Below are 14,112 nucleotides of genomic sequence, written 5' to 3' on the forward strand. Positions count from 1 at the left end.
GTGAAGGCATAGGTTTTACTACTTATAATTCTCATAATAAACTTTTGTGTATACGTCTTTCTTTGCTGATGGGCTTTAAAATGGTGCTTTATTAATGTTTTTATTAATGTTTATACATGCTCAGCGGTGTTCATTTACTTTGTTATTGTGATTTGTAGCGGTGTAGAACTGCTATGCACATTTTGCACCACTGCAAACAACACATCCTTTCACAGTATACGGAAGAAGATATATTAGGGATATACAGTACAGTAGCACAAAAAGGCATATGTGTGGAATTACTATGTGACATAGTATCATTCTAACTCGTAGTTATATCCCATTTACAGGACAGGACAGAGTTTTAGCCAGTGCAGCAGCTGGGGAAGGGAGACAGATGACTTTTCACTGTAAGGGCAGAGAGAATAAGAAAAGCAGTGCGACTGATCACTCCTGAAGAGCTACACCCTGGCAAAAAAAAAAAAAGTTAAATCTACTAATAACTGTTCTGGTTTTATAATCCTTGAGTCATCGTAACAACATGTCCAAAAAAAAAAAAACAAATAGAGGAGCGTAAAGATAATCTTTGGCCATTATACGAACACACCCTTGTATGCATACACATTGTCTCCACTTGTGTGTGTGTGGGGGGGGGGGGGGGGGGGGTGATGGCCCATTCCTTCTCGTGACAAAATCTCTGTCACTAAAATAAATTGTCTCCTGATGTGGAATATTAAACACACACACACACAGCAGCTCGTGTACATTAGTGCTAGTGATGAACGCTAGCAAGCAGAAACCTGTTGGACAAGCTGACTTTTCTTCATCACTCATCAGCCGTCTTTGGATAGAGACTAGCCTAAACCTGTCTGGGGGATGAGTAGTATGGTGAGGTGTGTGTTTGTCAAGGTGAGAACAATAAATTAGACTTTCAGTGGTGTCCATGTAAGAAGGCGCCTCATATTGCTGATGCCTTTACACAGATAATAATAATAATAATAATAATAATAAGGCTCATGATGTTGATTGACACTCCCACCAAGTCCACTATCACACTTGATCTCGACTGAATACAAAAATACAAAATATAAATCCACAATCAGTAGTTGTGTTATTTTGTACCTAAAGAAATGTTAGTTGGCCGTATGCTGACATCACATCCTGTTTCCTGCCTCAGGCCAAAGGTCTGGCAGTGAGTCGCCTCCTGCAGAGCTTCACAGCAGACGACGGCTTTCGCTTGGATGAAGAGAGCAGCTTCTCTGAGGGAGAGGAGGATGAGGAAGAAGAAGAAGAAGAAGAAGAGGAGGAGGGAGACGAGAGCAACAAGTCTACGGTCCACCTTCCTCCCAACATGCCTTGCAAAATACCCGGTAAGTGTATACCCGGCAGTGACACGCCGATAATCATGTTTTGACAATGACTTTGCACGGTAATTATCTGTGTTACGCATAAATTATATATATTTCACACGCTCTTCCTCATGCCGTGCATCTTTCTGCTCGTCAGCCTTGCCCAACTGCGTGCTCAGCAAAGAGATGCTCGTGGACGGCCTGAAGATTCTGATCTCGAAAGAGGATGAACTGCTGTATGCCGCCTGCGTCCAAACGTTGGACCTGCCTGACATGTACGCTGCAAACATTCATTCATTTTCTACAGATTATCCTCACAAGGGGTGTGGGGGGTGCTGGAGCCTATCCCAGCTGTCATTGGGTGAGAGGCGGGGTACACCCTGGACTGGTGGCCAGCCAATCACAGGGCACATATAGACAAACAACCATTCACACTCACATTCATACCTATGGACAATTTGGAGTCGCTAATTAACCTAGCATGTTTTTGGAATGTGGGAGGAAACCGGAGTACCCGGAGAAAACCCACGCATGCACAGGGAGAACATGGCCGAGGGTGGAATTGAACCCTGGTCTCCTAGCTGTGAGGTCTGCGCGCTAACAACTCGACCACCATTCATTCATTTTCTACCGCTTTTTCCTCACGAGGGTCGTGGGGGGTTGCTGGAGCCTATCCCAGCTGTCTTGAGGGGGTTGCTGGAGCCTATCCCAGCTGTCATCAGGCGAGAGGCGGGGTACACCCTGGACTGGTGGCCAGCCAATCACAGGGCACATATAGACAAACACATTCATACAAAACCCACATAGAAAACCCACGCATACATGGGGAGAACATGGCCGAGGATGGAATTGAACCCTGGTCTCCTAGCTGTGAGGTCTGCGTGCTAACCACTCGACCACCATGCCGAACATACAAAGCACTATTTGTACATATTAGTCATATGTCATACATAAGTCATACGTAATCTTTGCTTCTTGTTTTGCTTCCTAGATTTAGTGTTGTCATTGAAGGAGAGCGTGGGAACCGCCCTAGGATCTATTCACTGGAGCAAATCCTGCAGGAAGCTGTGAGTTTCAGCCTTGCGGTTCCATAAAAATCCTTTATAGCTTTTAATATATGGTGTCACATGAACTGTATTTATTTTTGGTTCAGGTTCTAGACGTGCGGCCCCAGACTGAGGCCATCCTGACGGCGGGGACGCGGGTTTGTGCTTACTGGAGCGAGCGTTCACGGTGTCTTTATCCCGGTTATGTCCACAGAGGTGAATGCAGCAAACACACACACACACTTAATAATGCACAATACTCATGTTACTCTGCTTCGGTGTGCTCCTGAAGGAGGTCCAAGCGAGGAGAAGGAGGGAAGCGTGATGGTGGAGTTTGATGATGGAGACCGAGGAAGAATCACACTGGCAAACATCAGACTTTTGCCGCCAGGATATGAAATCTGCTGTAAGTAGAACCTAAATACAAGAGTTGGTAAAACAATAGCACGTGAATGAAAACATACATTTCAAAAATACATTATTGTTACTGAAATGAAACAATTATGTCTTGTTAGGTGCGGAACCATCACCGGCGCTTCTGATCTCGCCGGGCCGCCGATGCAGACGCGGCTCTACACAGGAGAAGAAAGACACGCCCACAGAGAAATCAGCCAATGAGGAACAGGCGGGGAAACCTCAAGAGAAGAGACCAGGTGAGGGATAAAGTACATGCATCATAAACATCCTGTAGTCGAGATGCTAGGTGGCTATATGTTAGCATTAGTCATGGTAATGGTTTAATTTCATTAATAGTGATAAACGTGGCACGATGCCGTTGACTGTACTAACAATACTGGCCTTTTTTGGTAATGGTAATGGTTTAATTTAATTTGAACATGCATCGGATTACAATTAATGCATCACATAATCAGTTCCCAGTTCCACATGTCCAAAAGGAGTAGGAAGAAGCAAAGCTTATTAAATCCTACCCCTCCATCTGGTACTTTTACAATCAGTAACTGTTACATTTGTTCACTTCCTGCTTTCCTAATATAGTTTACAGTTATAGTTTATAGTTATTTTTTTTTATTTTATTTTTGTCACGTTCATTTATTTTCACGTTTATAAATTTTTTTATTTATTATTTATTTAAATTTTTTAATTTTATTTTTTTGGTTCAAGACTCTTCATCCTTGTATTTAGCAAACATCAACTGCTTGTATTGTTTCTTGAATTGGCTCATCGTTGTGCATTGTTTGAGGGTCTTACTCAATCTATTCCATAGTTCGATTCCACTCGTAACCCAGATATGAGCGGTGGTGTGCAAAGAATCTTGGGACTCTGCTGGTCCAGGACGGTAGAATCACAGTACAGCCACCTAGCTGCCTTGAATGCAACCCTTAATCTATCTCTAAGATGAATGGATCCTCTTTTCACATGATTTTAGTAGAATTCCGCAACAAAAATAAAGCTAATTAAATTTGACATGTCGTGCTCCATTTTTTTTACTATCCCATTTTATAAGCGTATTAAAGATGTTTATAGCTTAGTTATGAGCGTTGTCATGCTTGTTTGATTTCCCACTAGATTGTCCTGAGAACCTTTATATATTTCATCTATCTATGTCTCAAACATACTGCGCTGTCTAAGACGTATACAGTACATGTGTACTTGTCTAACGAGTAAATACATTCTCCACAGACAGACACAATTCCCGCCTGTCAACCAATTACGTGACACCTATGAGTCAGCGTGAAGGGAGATATATGGACAAAAATTCCATTTATGCTCCGTGTAACCACATTAATGGTGATTTTATGAAGCGTCGTCAGTGTTTTTGTGAAGCTAAAAAAAAAAACCACGTGTCACTCATCACAATAACGCTCCAGGTAGCGACAGGTATTGGATATGTCGAAACCTACCTGGCTTGCTGGAGATAATGGTATTAAATTTCTGCAGAGCTCTTACTTCCACGATTAATCTCAGTCGGTTCCCAACAACTGTCACTTCATATTGATTCTAACTCCTCTCTGCCGTCATCTCCTTTTCTCAGTTGGCAGGCCCAAGAAAATCCACTCAGTGCCTAAGACTGCCAGCACAGCAGCGACATCAGAGTCGGACTCTCGAATTAAAGGCAACACTTCCTTGGTGAGCTGGTCTGCACCCAGGAAGAGACCCCCGGTTGACTTCTTCCTCTTCAACGGGACTTCTCGGAAAACCCAGAAGAGATCCCGAGAACGAGACATGGGGTTATTTCATCGCCCCGCCTCCCACTCCCACTCGCACGCGCCAACCACCCCCATCAACGGCATCTTTGGCTCCCCTTTTGCAGTTGACTCTTTCAGCAGCATCGCCAACAGCTACTCTGCCTTCGGAGGCGGAGGGAGCGCCATGCCGAGGTGCCTGGTGAACGCCGCATCATCGACCGTGGCACCTCGGGATTCCTCTTCCTGTGCCTCGGGTGTCACCCTGGCAACGGGGAGCAAGAAGCAAGTCAGCGAACGAGACAGGAAGCAGTTCCTAGTGAAGCTGGATCACGAAGGTGTGATGTCACCCAAAACGAAGAATGGCAAGGCGCTGCTTCGACTCGGGAATGGAGGAAGAGGAGGTCGAAGTTTTCCATCAGGAGGCGCTCCGCTACGATACATTCACCCATCCTTGTTGGTGAAGGATGCAAGGAAAGGAGGCAAGGACAGACGCGGCCCCCTTTTGCAGAAAGACCCACCGTCCGGCGGTCATGGAGGCCAAACTGGAGATTACAGTCTGGATTACGCCAGCGACTGCCCGAGTTCTTACTCTGAGCTGGATGAGGACGACGAGGACGGTGGTCAAGATGAAGGGGCGCGAAGAAGAAACACGTCCGTCGCATCTCATCGACACGGCGGCTTTCTCTCCCGCCTGTCAGTTTGCTTCTCCTCCTCGTCGTCATCCTCTTCCTCTTCGGGCTCCGTGTCATCCTCGTCCCTTTACTCCTCGGACAACGACTCCTCGTACTCGTCCGACGAAGAGTCCTCATCGGTTCTCCTGCGCCGTGCTCTGCTGCAGCAGGACAAACACAAGAACAGACAGAACTTGACCTCCGACCTATTGACCCCCGAGTCCACAAACACTAACTCCACAACCCCAGCTCACCCTTACGTGGCCAAGACCGGCATCACCCACTCAAAAGGCAGGATGGAGAAATCTGAGGACAGGACAGAGTATTTGTCCGAAGGAAGCATGGCGGCCAAGACACAACTGAAGAGGAAGGAAGGAGTTCCTAGTAGCGCCCAGCATCTTAAACCTGCCTCCAAAGACCCTAAAAGGCACAGGATGTCGTCACCTGAGCCGCAAACCAACATGGCTCCGCTGCTGCCTGGGCGCCAGCTGTGGAAATGGTCTGGTAACCCAACTCAGGTAAGAACATCCAGTAATAAAAACCGATGTTTACATGCAGTCCAGAGCCAGATGTATTAATAGTAGATGTTTTGGGACTATATGGTTTTTGGGCCTTTAATATCTTCACCTCAATAGTCCTTTTATCGTCTCACAGAGGAGAGGCCTGAAGGGAAAAGCTCGCAAGCTCTTCTACAAAGCCATCGTGCGCGGCAAGGAGACGGTGCGGGTCGGCGACTGCGCCGTCTTTCTGTCGCCGGGCAGGCCCCAGCTACCTTACGTGGGCAGGGTGGAGAGCCTGTGGGAATCCTGGAGCTCCAGCATGGTGGTCAGGGTCAAGTGGTTCTACCACCCGGAGGAGACTCGCCTGGGGAAACGACACTGCGACGGCAAGGTAAAGTCACTTACGGTGTCTCACATAAATTCATCATCATAATTATAAATATTATAATTTCATAATTGTGACATTTACCTGGAATATTAGTTGCCTTGTGCCGATTATTTCCATGTTGCAGACTAAAGAACATTAAAAGAACATAAAGATCATAGTTCACCACAGCTTCTTACAACTTAATATATAATTGATAGATTGGTAATCATTTAAATAATTCACCAAATAGAAGACAAACCTGCCAGGTGGTATTTTATCCCTCGAAAACCTTCTCATTTTGAAATTAGTAGCTGTTTTTTATTTTTAATATAGTGTCATTAGCCGCTACCAAGCTAACTAGTTAGCCTCCAATTTATTTTTTATAAACTAAAGAAGTAAAAAATGTACCACTTCCACATGGGATGGGAGAAGAACCTTTTTTCACTCTTACCTTGGCTTTTATGCAGTGTTAAGTTAATGTAAGGTAAGGTAATGTAAGGTAAGGTAATGTCTCATTGTTTTGTGTCATTACTGCGATAATCAGACTGCAATAAAGCGAGAGAAAACCGTTATATAATAATTAACGCCACATTTTGATTCTTGCCTCCCCAAGAACGCGTTGTACCAGTCGAGTCACGAGGACGAGAACGACGTCCAGACCATCTCTCACTGCTGCCAGGTGGTCAGCAGGGCCGAGTACGATCACATGATCCGAGACCACAAGACCGGCGCCGCGGGGAATGACCTTTTCTATCTGGCGGGAACGTACGAGCCCACCACGGGCCAGCTGATCGGCGCTGACGGCATGGCTATTGTGTCCTAGCGCCCACGGCTGCAACGTCCAAACCCATCAAGCTGATGGCTGCCATGATTGCCAGTCAGGACCAGACGGGATTGGGGGGGCGGGATTGGGGGGGGGGGGGGGCTACCCTGTGGCAGTTCTGGCACTCATCAAAGGAGTCTGCTCGGTTCTTCCTGTCACCTGAAGCAACAAGAGTCTTCGGCTGCGTGCACTTTGGAGTTCCGTTGCTTTCAAAAGAGCGGGAAGACTGGATAGCAAGGAGAATCACTGTAAACCACACTGGTTTTGGAAAATTGGGAAGGTCTTATACTGCTAGTTCGATGATGAGGAGAGCCCCGACAGGACCAAAAAAAAACACAAACAAATGCACTCGTTATGCGTGTCACTGTGTGTGTATCACTGGTTGGAAGCAAGGATGACATCATCGGTATGTCTTTTAACACATCGTCTGTCAAGCCATACACATCGATACCTCTCTCGCATCCGTCAGGTGCAAAGACACTTGTACAGGTATAGTTTTTTGGGAATGCGTGCGTGTGCGTGCATGGGAGACTGTATGTGCTTTAAGTAGCATTATGTGTATAATAATGTAAATACTATACATAGATATTTGTCCGTGTCTTTTTTATTATTTGTTTGCAGAGCATTTTACTCGGATGTATGTTAAAGGCTGTTTCCTTCTCTTTGAATGCACTGAAATGATCACAGATGAGGTCATAAAATACGCCTGATGTGAAAAAGCCTACTTTTCGGAGGCTAGAAAAGCTTTTAAACATGCGTCCGTCAAATTGTTATTTTAACATGCATTTCCTGACTGCATAAGAAACCAAGTTTCTGCTCTTCGCTCGTCTATTTCAGCCTGTATTTCTATGAAATGTAAATATTTGTCTGGCATCTAAAAGAACTATACCAAAGCACCTGTGAGTTTACACTTCATCGCATTAGAAGATCGTTTTATGAATCAAAATCAATCAAATCTGAATCCGGGACCCCTGCAATCACTGAGTTTTTTTTTTTTTTTTGGTTGTTTGTTTTTTTAAGTGGAGTTCCTCTCTTTACGCGTCCTCTTCATGTTCATCCAGTGTTGCTATGACAGCTCTCTCAGAGACGTCGTAGCAACATTGCACACTGCCCAGCTGATGCACTTGAGGTCTCTATGGCAACCAGAATGGCATCATGTGACTGTGAAGGACAATCAGCGCCAATCAATGGGACGATGTTGAGAGACAAAAAAAAAAAAAAGGATCAAATCACAAAATGCTTCTTGTCACTTTTATTCCTGCTTTGCCAAAAATGTTTGTGTGTTTCTGTGTGTGTGTGTTTATGTGTGTGTGTGTGTGTGTGTGTGTGTCACATTGTTTTCCGCCTGTGATGACTGTTGTATAGGATGTACAGACACACATGCCTTTTTCTTTCTAGGGCTTTTGACTGACTTTTGACAACTATGTTGATGACAAATACTTTTTGAAATGTGAAACTGTTTTGTAAAAAAAAAAAAAAAAAAAAGGTTTAAAATAAGAAACACTGGATTCACTTCTGATCATCCCATTTGGACATATTTTCCTCCCTACTGGAACCTGCTTTGTATGGTTGAGATGGCCTACTAAAATATATTATTTCTTAATATGGAAGTATTTCATCAATATTTCCTCATGTACAAAATGACAAATATTTATCTTAATTTTATTGCCTTTTTGTGTTTAATTAAAACAAATATTTCTTAAGAAACGAGACGCATCTGGAGTGTTTTATTTTGTTTTTTTTCTATTTTCCTGTTGGGTGTGAGCTCTGTGAATAGCGCCTTGTGCTCATCAATGCCGATCATTTGTCAACTGAAGGAAAATGGACCATGGGATAAAAGAGTGGAAGAATGGAAGGAAGATGGGTACGGAGGGGGCGGCGGGGGGGCCTGTGGGCCATTTGAAACTGTAGCTGTGATAGATGTGTGTGTGGGGGGGGGGGTGGGGGGGGGGTGGTTAGTATGAAACTGTATCTCGCCGGGTTTCATGAGAGAGACCGCGGGCGGGTTGTACAGGTGGGCCGGGTCTTGGCGATAATCAAAACGGAACAGAACCATTAAAGCAACAAAGCGCAGATATCAGCTTTCAACCTGTGTGGATTTCAAACCTTCACTTAAATGACAAATAAAGGTGGCTTTTGCTCCGGGGTTCGCCCCTCTGGCTGTTTACATCCAGATCTCATCCCAAAAGCTTCCTCTTTGAACAAAAAAAAAAACACCAATTAACTATAAACATGGAGGATGTTTACACACCCATTTACATGTGGAACAGGTTGCGTTCAATGTCTATATCGGAACACATACATCTCAGAGCAACATAACGTTACACTATGCTGTACTTGGGTCAATTTGGGAATGCAGTTTTGCAATTCCAAATTCAACTGGACGTTATTTAACGTTATTGAGTAAGCAGGAACATTGAGATTACAGGTGTGGAATTACTGGAACAAGGTGAGCCAATTTATTCCTTTTTTATATGAGGCTTCCTGTGAACATATTCACACCCGTTTATTTTTATGACACAATAAGCAAAGCTTTTGTGACACGGCTTATTGCGACATTAATGTCTGCGTTGGGAGGATTTACCTTTGACCTCCAATGGCAGTCTGGTTGCCGTGTGTCTGTGGCATCAAAAAAAAGCTATAGTGTTGTTTTAACTCTGGTCGTAAACTTCTCGACTGATAGCCACTCCTTCAGCAAGCGTGCCCCCCCCCCCCCCACACACACACATCTCAGTACAGGAAAAGGTAGTGACTCACCATTTTTTCACCCAAACATCTTTAATGGTCCTTAGCCACTGTTTAAAATAGCAGGCTTTTGTCCAATATGTGTGTTTACATTTCTTTGTCTACTGTGTTTTAGCAGGTTAGCTTGTTATTGCAGCGATATGAAACACCACAGCTTGCCAATGACACACACACACACACACACACAGACACACACTGCTCATTGGCTCCCCAATCAACCGACACCGTAAAAACCACACACACACACACAGAGACGTTAAGTGCAGTCTTTGACTCCTTATCAGCAGGTTTGCATTGAGCTTATCTGGCTGACATTGTTAGACTACTTTACCCACAATGCTGCGGGAGATAGGGGCACAATGGGAGGCTAGGCCAGGGTATGAGGGTGCCTTCTGGGTTAATGGGAGAGTGCTTTCATGCAGTAAGAGCAAACATGCCACAGGCTCGGTGATATGTGTGTGTGTGTGTGTGTGTGTTTTGGTATTCATAGCCTTATGGTGACCACAAAATCACCAAAAGCTACGATAACAATAATAATAATAATGCCAACATTTTTTTTTAGAATTGTTTGCTGGTATTTAACACTTTATGCGGTCACATCATGACCCATGGCATTAGGGTCTCATTTTTTTTTAACAACGTCATGAAGAAGTGAGCTCTTTTGTCAATCATACAGTTTTCTCTTTCTCTCGGCGGGTGGAGGCGGGGCCACTAGCATACACACAGAGTGCCGATGAGTGTAACATACAAAAAATTAAACTAGTAGACTGCAATACAGTATATTGTCATGTATTTTTTTCCTCATAAATATGTGTTCATATTTAACATAAGGATTGTGAATGATGGGCAAAATTAACAGTAAAAATGGAAAAATCACTATAATATATTACAAGAAAGGTCAAAATATTGAGAGAAAAATGTTACATTCTAAAGAGAAATAGCTGTAATTTTTGAGGAATAAATTGGTAATATATAAGGAAAAATACAATTTTCATATCATAAAGTTCATACTATGTTCATATTTAACATAAGGATTGTGAATGATGGGCAAAATTAACAGTAAAAATGGAAAAATCACTATAATATTTTACGAGAAAAGTCAAAATATTGAGAGAAAAATGTTACATTCTAAAGAGAAATAGTTGTAATTTTTGAGGAATAAATTGGTAATATATAAGGAAAAATAATACAATTTTCATATCAAAGTTCATACTATGTTCATATTTAACATAAGGATTGTGAATGATGGGCAAAATTAACAATAAAAATGGGAAAATCACTATAATATTTTAAAAGAATAAAGTCAAAATATTGAGAGAAAAATGTTACATTCTAAAGAGAAATAGTTGTAATTTTTGAGGAATAAATTGGTAATATATAAGGAAAAATAATACAATTTTCATATCATAAAGTTCATACTATGTTCATATTTAACATAAGGATTGTGAATGATGGGCAAAATGAACAATAAAAATGGGAAAATCACTAATATTTTAAAAGAATAAAGTCAAAATATTGAGAGAAAAATGTTACATTCTAAAGAGAAATAGTTGTAATTTTTGAGGAATAAATTGGTAATATATAAGGAAAAATAATAAAATTTTCATATAATAAAGTTCATACTATGTTCATATTTAACATAAGGATTGTGAATGATGGGCAAAATTAACAATAAAAATGGGAAAATCACTAATATTTTAAAAGAATAAAGTCAAAATATTGAGAAAAATGTTACATTCTAAAGAGAAATAGTTGTAATTTTTGAGGAATAAATTGGTAATATATAAGGAAAAATAATAAAATTTTCATATCATAAAGTTCATACTATGTTCATATTTAACATAAGGATTGTGAATGATGGGCAAAATTAACAGTAAAAATGGAAAAATCACTATAATATTTTACAAGAAAGGTCAAAATATTGAGAGAAAAATGTTACATTCTAAAGAGAAATAGTTGTAATTTTTGAGGAATAAATTGGTAATATATAAGGAAAAATAATACAATTTTCATATCATAAAGTTCATACTATGTTCATATTTAACATAAGGATTGTGAATGATGGGCAAAATTAACAATAAAAATGGGAAAATCACTATAATATTTTAAAAGAATAAAGTCAAAATATTGAAAGAAAATGTTACATTCTAAAGAAAAATAGTTGTAATTTTCGAAGAATAAATTGGTAATATTATAAGGAAAAATAATACAATTTTCATATCATGAAGTTCATACTATGAAGATACTTCAGGTGTGTCTGTTTGCTTTACTGTCCTTTTTTGTTGTTGTTGCTTTGTTTTCTTTCGGGAGCCGTGCAGGACACCTCACTTAAAGTATGTCGCTCGCCTGAAGGGGTCCAGAGGTTATCCGTCATGAGCTGATGTGTGTGTGTGTGTGTGTGTGTGTGTTTATGCAAGTGTGTCTAGATTGTTCCAAAGATATGGTAAAGAAAGCAAGTGAGAGGTGGTGAAATCCGGGTTTGTGTTGTGGTGTTTCTAAAGAAAGCCTTTGCGTTCACCATCAACTTGTCACAGAGGTAAATAAATGGATGCAGCTGCTGTGGGATGCTGCGTGTGTGCAGATAGTTTCAGTGTGTGTGTTTATGCGTTGAATGTGTGTGTGTGTGTGTGTGTGTGTGTGTGTTGGGGTATACTCAGGTCATTCATGGGAAGCTGTAAGGAGATCAGCTCTTTTCTGTGCCTCGCCTCATTTATCGTTCATATGAGCCCCTATGAGCTCGTCACTGGTATCCATCTTGTGTGTGTGTGTGTGTGTGTGTGTGTGTGTCTTCAATCTGACTCATTGGAAGTTGTGCAACGTATTCCGTGCTAACAGATGGTACACGTACATAAATCATGGCTTCTCGGCAGCGTGGAAGTCAAGTCCATGTTCTTTTTCTGCATGACGACACCAACGAAAACCCCCTTTTAGGACTTCTTTACCCATTACTACGAGAATTATGATCTGATCACAACGTCTTTATTATGCGTGTACATGTGGTCTAAATAACAGAAAGATAAAGAAAAACAATAAGTGGATATTCTTGGGTGTGAATGAGTGTCTGGATAATTTGAGTATTGGTTGTGGAAGCCTATATTAAGGCCCAAAAAAGGCCCCACAATATGAGCTGGAAAGCTCATATTACAAATATACAACATAAGATGGCCAGAAATATTTCAATATTGAACAAAGCAAAATTTATTCTCGATCAGTAATCACTCCACACTCTTTACTGCTCTCTGGTTCTACCATATCTCACTTATTGTGTGGAAATATGGGCTAATAACTATAAAAGCAATCTTCACTCGCTAAGTGTACTGCAAAAATGCCGCCTACAGAGAACATACTAACTCCTTATTTCCAAAATCACAAATACTTCAACTTGCGAGGGGAGAAATATGATCTAAGGGAAGAAGTACATTTGAAACACTTCTATGCTAGGACTACGTTAAAAGCCATAGCATTTCAGTATGTGGAATCAAACTATGGAATGGATTGAGTAAGGAAATCAAACAATGCACAACGATGAGCCAATTCAAGGAACAATACAAGCAGTTGATGTTTGCTAAATACAAGGATGAAGAGTCTTGAACCAGTCATGATGTGCTATATATATCACCATATTGACAGTTACTATGGTAACCATTATGTCATTGGATGGTCATATCACCTCCGACTTTGGTACGTGACAAAAAAATATATATATATATACACACATTTTTTAAATAAAAAAAACTTTTAGGAAAGCAGGAAGTGAACAAATGTAACAGTTACTGATTGTAAAAGTACCAGATGGAGGGGTAGGATTTAATAAGCTTTGCTTCTTCCTACTCCTTTCGACATGTGGAACTGTGAACTGATTATGTGATGCATTCAATTGTAATCTGATGCATGTTCAAATGAAATTAAACCATTACCATTACCAAAAAAGGCCAGTATTGTTAGTACAGTCAACAGCATCATCTGGCCCGGTTTGAGTGACACCGATACAGTACATAGCCAACCCACAATCAGAAACTCCCAGCATAACGCACAGTAAACATTGAGCTGAATGAATACCTCATCAAAGCTGAGCGATTGAGTGCATTTTTTTCCAAGCTATCTTGCCCCGGTGAGTTTGTGTCCCCATCAGTCATCATAACTGCTGTATCGGACTCAGCAAGTGGAGCTGCAGACACCCGATAGCTGCAGCGTCACAAATGTATGCAATGAGAATTATGATCTGATCTGTATCTGTAACTGCCAAACGGGGCGGCCACAACCACCCTAGCGACTGTGCGGTGTATTTATATAAAACTAATGGCGCAACATCCTGCCCGTCCTCCATGCACACACACACACACACACACACACACACACACACACACGGTATACAGTACATACCCCTCTCACGTCCCTGTATGTTCTTTCCTTTCCCTTTGAGTTCCACACAGCAGGGATGATTTAAATAGGTGTAAGTGTACGCCTGTCAGCCTGACACACATC

At 41.6% G+C, this 14,112-nt stretch overlaps 2 protein-coding genes across 7 annotated transcripts in view; one reads left to right on the forward strand and one right to left on the reverse strand.

Moving 5' to 3' along the window:
* The window catches only part of bahcc1b (BAH domain and coiled-coil containing 1b), a 64,479-nt gene extending 57,520 nt beyond the window's left edge, over nucleotides 1-6,959 (forward strand). For all 4 annotated transcript variants that reach the window (XM_058062558.1, XM_058062560.1, XM_058062557.1 and 1 more), the window contains exons 20-28: nucleotides 1,157-1,349; nucleotides 1,486-1,603; nucleotides 2,320-2,395; nucleotides 2,482-2,590; nucleotides 2,667-2,780; nucleotides 2,890-3,027; nucleotides 4,368-5,710; nucleotides 5,847-6,083; nucleotides 6,673-6,959. In XM_058062558.1, the coding sequence (XP_057918541.1) occupies nucleotides 1,157-1,349; nucleotides 1,486-1,603; nucleotides 2,320-2,395; nucleotides 2,482-2,590; nucleotides 2,667-2,780; nucleotides 2,890-3,027; nucleotides 4,368-5,710; nucleotides 5,847-6,083; nucleotides 6,673-6,882 (2,538 nt within the window). In that variant the 3' untranslated portion in view covers nucleotides 6,883-6,959. The remainder of the gene's footprint in view (nucleotides 1-1,156; nucleotides 1,350-1,485; nucleotides 1,604-2,319; nucleotides 2,396-2,481; nucleotides 2,591-2,666; nucleotides 2,781-2,889; nucleotides 3,028-4,367; nucleotides 5,711-5,846; nucleotides 6,084-6,672) is intronic.
* Nucleotides 1-14,112, reverse strand: part of faap100 (FA core complex associated protein 100) — a 53,943-nt gene that overhangs the window by 4,610 nt on the left and 35,221 nt on the right. For all 3 annotated transcript variants that reach the window (XM_058062563.1, XM_058062564.1, XM_058062562.1), the window contains 3 exons: nucleotides 6,162-6,205; nucleotides 5,447-6,070; nucleotides 1,102-5,353 (listed from right to left, as the gene is read on the reverse strand). The gene's annotated coding sequence lies outside the window, so the exon portion shown is untranslated. The remainder of the gene's footprint in view (nucleotides 1-1,101; nucleotides 5,354-5,446; nucleotides 6,071-6,161; nucleotides 6,206-14,112) is intronic.

This window comes from Doryrhamphus excisus, chromosome 22 (assembly GCF_030265055.1).
Source record: "Doryrhamphus excisus isolate RoL2022-K1 chromosome 22, RoL_Dexc_1.0, whole genome shotgun sequence".
Classification (NCBI taxonomy): Eukaryota; Metazoa; Chordata; class Actinopteri; order Syngnathiformes; family Syngnathidae; genus Doryrhamphus; species Doryrhamphus excisus.